The 7,348-nt window shown below is 43.5% G+C and overlaps 1 protein-coding gene across 1 annotated transcript in view; it reads left to right on the top strand.

Moving 5' to 3' along the window:
- The first annotated feature begins 5,641 nt into the window (after positions 1–5,641).
- Positions 5,642–7,348, top strand: part of TH (tyrosine hydroxylase) — a 34,658-nt gene continuing 32,951 nt past the window's right edge. The window contains exon 1 of the mRNA XM_005312379.4: positions 5,642–6,034. Within this exon, the coding sequence (XP_005312436.1) occupies positions 5,945–6,034 (90 nt within the window). The 5' untranslated portion in view covers positions 5,642–5,944. The remainder of the gene's footprint in view (positions 6,035–7,348) is intronic.

Genomic DNA, 7,348 nt, shown 5'->3' with positions numbered 1-7,348 from the left:
TAATTAGTCTGTGGAACTCATTGCCACAAGATAACATGGAGGTTAAGAGCTTAGAGTTCAAAAAAGGATTGTTTTTTTCATATGGCTAAGAATATCATCCTGTGATGGGGAATGTATTCCATACTGTCATGAAACAGATAACTAGAACTACTGAGCTCAGGGTACCTGGCCTCAGCTGGTGGGTGGGCCAGCCACAATTATTGATCAATCCAAGCTGTGGGTTAATATAAAGAAAGGAACTTGACAGTAGTGAAGGATCTGTAGGGAAAGAGACAGGAACTCTGCAGTCACCCTCTGGGACCAGAAAGAGCCCGAGGAGGGTTGTGGGGTGTTTAAGGTTATACTGTTAGCTTGGGATTTTGTTGGAGATTCCAGGGGAAAGCCTTATGAATCTTGGCCCTGATAGAAGGGTGAGCCTAGAGAGGTTGTGAGGGAGAAGGCCAGAGTAAGGTGAAGGTAGGAAGAAGCAAGTAGTTTGAAGTAGCAGACCTTGGCTGCTGGTTATAGGATCTCTGGGCTGGAACCCAGTATAGTAGGACAGCCCAGATCCTGTCACTGGGAAAGGTGGTTTGAAGGCTCTAAGAAGCAGACATGGATGACAGAGAGCCCTGAGAAATGGGAGTGAGGACCCCAAAGCCCAGAGTTGGGGGTGAAGATCTGCTACAAGGTCTTGGACTTTGTTTGTTGGACTTTTCTGGTAACCTGAAAGGAGTGGACTTAAATTGTGATCTGGCCAGAGGGCCAAGTTATGGGTCTGCAGGGTCGGAGCAATGGTCAGCAGGGGGTACCAACTGGGGAGAGAGCTGCTATGCCACAGCTGGCCACATGGAAGCGCTCTAGCAGTGAGTGACCTCCTTTATGCATCCCCATAGCAGGAAGGATTGGACTTTGAAAGGGATAGTGGAACAAGTAGGAAGAATGGATGAACTTCAGTGAAGTCTTTGTTTGCACGTGGATGCAAGTGATCAAGAATGAGGCAAAAGGAATACAGAAAATATAACCCAACAGGTTCATTTGATCAGTACAATATTCTTGAAAGCTTTTCTGGTGGGGTCATCTGGTTTTAAAGCCAGTACTTTTCAGAGCATTCTTTATATATAATCTTTGATTGCTTTACATTTGTCTGCTAGAGAGACATTTAAATGACACTTTGTGCTCCCAGTTAATTTATTAAAAGCAAAGTACTTTGCCAATATCCTCTGTCCACTTGAACTGGTAGTTTAAAAATATACCGTCAACTGGAGTTGGTTTTGGTGGCTGGTTTATGCCCACCATCCCCTACTAAAAGCTACTCCAAGAAAAGCTCTGCTTTTCCAAGTGTGTGGTAGTGCTAAGTTGCCAACATGAAAGTGGGTTAAGTCTTCCTTATTTAAAGGCAGATATTAGACTTGTGTGGGGGATGGAAATCCCCTTTTCCACAAAGAATTTGGGTTTTTTCAAAATTTGGCTTCATTCCAAATCTGAGTGAAACCCTAAAATTACAAAATTCTCCATATGCAGGAGAGTTTTTAAAAGGATGTTTGGTTCATTCACAGTAGTACACATTGTAATGTATAATATAATGCAGAATAAAAATATCTAAATTGAAAGATGTTTCCAAACAAAAAAACTGAAATATTTCATTCCAAAAATGAAACTGGATGTTTTGACATTGTCAAGTCTTCCCGCCCCACCATTTCTTCCTAAATGAAATTCCAGCAAAATGAATCCAATTTCATGAAACATTTCAATTTTGACCGAACTGCATATTCTGTCAGAATATGGTTCAAAGTTTCTCCAGTCAGCTCTAATTACAGATACCTCTCCAGTTCTCAATCTAACTATGGCTTCCTTAGTTAAACTTCTCTAGAAATAAGAGTCATACCATGGTATCATTATAAGAATGCATACGATAAGTTGGTCAGAAAAAGAATCTCAGAATTGTTACAGCTGAAAGAGACATATAGTCCATTCTCTTGTGCTGTCATTTAGCAGTATCCTAATACATCTAGACCATATCCCGTATTGGTTCAACAAATTATAACGTGAAGGATTCAAGTGACTTTTGATTCCATCACCTCTTTAAAAAGTTGATTCCATTCAATGGCTGTTCTTACCACAGGTCCTCATGGGTTATATTAAGATAATTGATCTCAATTCTCCGACTTTCTTTTAACTTACAATTCACCATCACAAAGTTCTACTGCACCAAGCTGGTAAGTTCAGGAAGCATTTATAGAAGGGAGTGTTAATTCCTCCTTAGGGGCTGCTCATATTCAGTTCTCTGACCGGTGTTGATGGAATCGTTTCTTAATACTGACAATGTACCTCGATATTTCCCTGTAATTGAATCTGTCCAGACAACTCAGAGGCACCATTCCTATCCTAGAGATTCTTTTTAGACATAATCAATAAGGATTGACTTCAATGGAAGTTGCACTGGGCCCTAAATGAATAATTTCAACAAAATGTTTCTTCCCCTTAGCTTGTGATAAATCCATGGGGCGGGTGGGTATGCGCACACTCTTAGAAAAAAGGGTGAAGGACTGTAGGAATCTCCCTTCATTTTTCAAGTTAAATGTTTTCTTGGTCAGAACTTTAACCAAAGTGGGGGTCAAGCAAATTTATATTCAGTGCAAATGCTGGAAAAGTTTATACTTAGACAATAACTCAAATACTGAGCTCAACCCGCAGGACTGCGCATCCTGTGTTCAGTGCTTGATCCAGTGAGGAAAGAAACGAGCAAAGGTATCTCTAAGCCGCCTGACAGACACTGCTCCCCTTCCTCCTCAAACCCCAGTCCAGCTGCTCACCAGGGGTCACTTCAGCCATTGGCACAAACTAAATCAGCCTCGGGGATACTCTAATTTGTTTCTCACTCCCAGTAGCCCCAAAGTGCCATTCCAGCAGCCAAAGGTCACCAGAGCTCAGGAGCACTTTGGCCACACACCACTCCCTGCTTCTTTTTCCAAAATATTTTATGGCGTCTATAGCGTATATCTCAGTCTGCTCTCCCCTTCATACACTGCCTAGAACTATCAATGGGAGTAGCACATAGGCACTGAGCGGGACAGCGGACTGCTTTGGTTCTATGATAAACACAATCGGACTTCAGGAAGGTGATGTAGGAAGGTTCAGAGTGCTGTCCTGCACTTCAGTTTGGTAAGTGAGACTATTTTTCATCTCACATTTCAAGCAGCCAGCATTTAGCAGAGGGAGAACAGTAGGTTTGAGAGGCACAGAGGGGATTAGGGATGAAATTAAAGGCATGGAAAGAACTCGGTGTTCAAAACGTGAGAGAAGGGGCACGTGAAAATCAGGGAGGCAGAGGTGGCAGAGAGCTGAGGAGAGCTGGGATAGCAGACTCCCTGGCTGGTACTTTGCACATTGCTTCAGTTTTTTTTACCTCTAAAGAATGGCTGTTTTGAGGCAGCCCCTTCTATTGCCACTCTCCTGCAGCAGGCCATGGCATAACCATACGTCTTCCTCAGTTTCCCTTTTCTCCACACATTCAAAGGAATATTGTCTTTCTAAAAGGCAAATTCAAACCCTTTTATTCATATAAAGTGCCCCAGTCCACAGATCCCTCATAGTAAAACCAGTTCCTCTCAAAACCGCTTAAGTAAAACAAGGGTTACCACGCAGCAGCTCTCCAATCCCATACAAAAGGTCACTATTCCCAGGTCACCCACTCAAGAGTCATTAACTAGTCTACCCTAGTTCCTTTGTCCTGAGCCAAGGCCCCACTCTCCAGGCCTCCTACCTGAGAGTTCCAAGACCCACTTGTCTCCCACAAGTCTTTTCCCATATCCCCAAGTCAGGTCTGCTGAAAGAGGGTCTCCTCAGAGTGTTTCATTGCCCCAGGACTTCTCACCTTTGATTCCTATCCCTGCTCAGAAGAACCTCCCTCCAGGACCAACCCCTGGTTCTCAGGTTCTTCCTACAGCACTCCACTCAGGTCTCTCTGCAGTGTTACGCTCCCCAGGCTTCCTTGCTGTGAGTCCTACCTCTGCTCCCTGGGACCTCCCTCTAGGATCAACTGCTTGCTTCTGGGGCCAGCTTACAGTGACCATACTGGTTCTTTCACTCTACCCTGGGACCACTTCACAAGCCTTCCTGCAGGGTTCCTCAGCTCTAGCTTCATACTCATCATCATCAGCTCATGGTTATTGCTCTCCTCCTGGTTTCCTAGTACTCTTTCCCCTCAGACAACTAGCTGTCTCTGTCTCCTCTACACCCAGGCAGCTGTCATCTATCCCTTCCTCACTTCTCTGGCCCAGGTGTGTTTATTTAAACCCAATTGAGAGGCAGCTATTGAGTCACAGGTGCACTGGACCCTGCTCCCCCATAAAGGGGCCAATTCACCCTCTAACAATGGTATTTGCATGTGTTTAGTGCTGGCAGGTGAAATCCAAAATGACCAAATTCAGCTGAAATGTATTTGTATTCAGTATTGTGACAGATCCTCAGCTGGTGTAAATTGGTATAACTGATGTCAAGGAAGCTAAGCTGCCGTACACCCGCCGATGTGCTGGTCAAAAATATCTTTGTGCACTGATACAGTTTTGTCATGCTGTTTGTACTTTCCAATTTAACTATGGTAGATGACAAACAACAAAACTGTAACAGTCAAGAGACATCAAGCACTTTACAAACGGGGCTTATTAAGTCTAGATCTCAGTGAGGGAGTACCCACAACACAGCAAACACCAGTGCCATTGAAACCAGCTTGGTAGTTTAGTAGAGAGGCTAAGGACCGGATAGGCCATCAAGACTAGACTATCATCTCTCCACTGAAGACGATCCCTCCCAGCCAGAGTTGGGAGCCCGTTAGGGAGATAACATGAGTCTTACATTGCTGTGGCCCATGTAATTAACAAGAGAGGGTTTCTGGGACACATCCTCAGCTAATGCAAATTGACATAACGCCATTGACTTCAATGGTGCTATGACCATTCACACTAGCTGGCCCTCAATCTTAAGGCTTGCAAGCCAGCACACAACATTAACACCATTTTTTAAAATGATCAGAAGTTGTTTCCAATAAGTCTTGCCCAAGAGAAAAAGGCAGTTGTAGCAGCACCAAATCCCTGAGGCAGCCCCTCAGCTGGCGTGAATCATCATAGCTCCATGGATCTTCAAGTCATTGGGTTTGGACTAATTACAGCAAACGGAGCAAAACCCTGAATCCTTCTCATATTGTTCCAATTAGATTTCTTAATTTAAAATCTTCCCACTTTCCTCCCAAGGATTCTAGTCTTATTTATGCTGATTTTATGCCAGTCTGACCCCTTTGGGCCAGATCTTCAGCTGGTATTAATCAGTGCTGAAGTCAAGAGAGCGGTGCCTATTTACTGCATCTGGAGATCTGACCCTTTTGACTTCAGCAGAATTATTCCTGATTTACACCAGCGGGGGTGGATGTGAGCTCAGAATCAGGTCCAAAGTGGGCATGCCACATCCTATTTCATTTCTATTATTCATTATTATTTTGTTGTCTACATTATTGTACGGCTGCAGACTAAAAAGGATAGAATGGTCTGTCTCTCTCTCTCCCTTGGTTTTATTCTTTTATAGCATTAAAGCACTTCAGCTCAGCGTAGCCCAAACTGGAGAAGAAAGTGGGGGAGAATAAAACACACAGGACCAAGGCGTGAACTCCATTGCAAGGAGGGAGAGAAAGAGAAACAGAGAGCGAAAGCTTTTGGGTGCAGGAGGAGATGGGCTGATGGCTAGTTTGCAGAGGCAGGGTGTCTGCAATCTTTGTAGCAATTAGATTTAATGGGACAGAAGCGTTTTTCTCCTCCACATCCCCTCCTCCTCCTCTTCTCTCCCCCTCAGGCTAAAGGGAGGGAGGTGGGTAAGGGGAGGGGGGGATGTGAAAGGGTCTTTGACGTCAGACCTGCCCTATAAAAGCCTGGCAAGGAGAGGCAAAGCTGAGAGCAGAGCCAGTACGACAGCAAGGATGCCAACCCCCAACTCCTCCACTTCTTCAGCCAAAGGCTTCCGCAGGGCGGTGTCAGAGCTGGACTCCAAGCAAGCCGAGGCTATCATGGTAAGAACCCTCCCACCCCACCACCACCCCCAGTAATCTCCAGAACGGCTAACGCTGCACAAGGGACTGCAACTATAGCTAGATGGACTAACAATGATAACTTTATTTCTAAAGCATCACTGCACCCTGGTATCTAGGCACTCAGGGTTGGCAAATCATAAATAAAATCCAGCCTAAATAATTCATGCACACAAACTAATATACAATAAATATAAATATTAGAAAACAAATAATCCTAACTAATAATATAATAAAACCGCCCTCTTAAACTGGAATAACTAATAGAGCGAAAACAAGACTAACAAGGAATCCCCAGGGTAAAAATGCACTTTGAAAATCTAAACACTCTCTAGGTTTTATTAATTTCACGGCACTAAGCCAAAGAGCATTCTTCTTTGCCAACTGAATGAAAACGCATGTCTGTCTTTTTTCCAGTGAAGCTACAAGGTGGTGGGAATTCAGGCAAACTTGCTAACTGTTACTATGTAATTATTGCAGGGTCTGCTTCCACCCACAGAGATTTAGGACCCTGCATGCAATATAACTATAAATGAGGGGAAAATAATACTTCATGCTGAGTCTTAAACTACCTTTAAAATTTGAATCCAGGTGAGTTTCAGATACACTGATTCAGTTGGCCTGGCACTAGGGACATGCAGGGCGTTTTAGTTAAAAACAGTTTTGTCATCTAGCGCCAACTGATGTCTCTAGGTGACATTATAGCCAATGAAACAATAAGGCATGCAGCATCTTGTAAGATCAAACCTTTAATGCATAGTCTGTCCCTTTTTGTGGTAGTCTCCCTCTGTGCTAGATGGCTGACTGTTACAGTGGGCAATCAACTGTATGGAACAACTTCCAAATGCCCCACAGTTAGGGCACTATAGAATCTCAAGTGATAGCTTTGATTAGCACCTGCATTTGGCAAACTCAATTTAGTGCCTTCTATGGTTTGTCCCTAATACCAGTAGGTAGGAGATTGTAAAGGGTTTTTTTAAATGGATCTTACTGGGTGCAAAGAGAATGTATTGAAAATCTGGATTTCAGATAAGTTTAGAGTTTGTCTATACCGTAGAGTATATATGTGTTTTAATATCCCTTGGCTTTTCCTAGCAGTGACTGTACCATCTTTTCCATAGCCGAGTCACATGAGAGCTTCCCCACATAAACTTCACCCCCCAAATTAAAGCTCCCCTCTTTCCTACCACTTTCCAGAACCACAGATATTAGACATGGATAGAAAAGACATTTCTAGAATCACCGATATTTGACATGGAAAGAAAAGAAAGAGAGATGAGGTCATCTATCCAATAC

The sequence above is a fragment of the Chrysemys picta genome, chromosome 4 (genome assembly GCF_011386835.1).
Source record: "Chrysemys picta bellii isolate R12L10 chromosome 4, ASM1138683v2, whole genome shotgun sequence".
Lineage (NCBI taxonomy): Eukaryota > Metazoa > Chordata > Testudines > Emydidae > Chrysemys > Chrysemys picta.
This window is presented reverse-complemented; position numbering and strand designations above follow the sequence as displayed.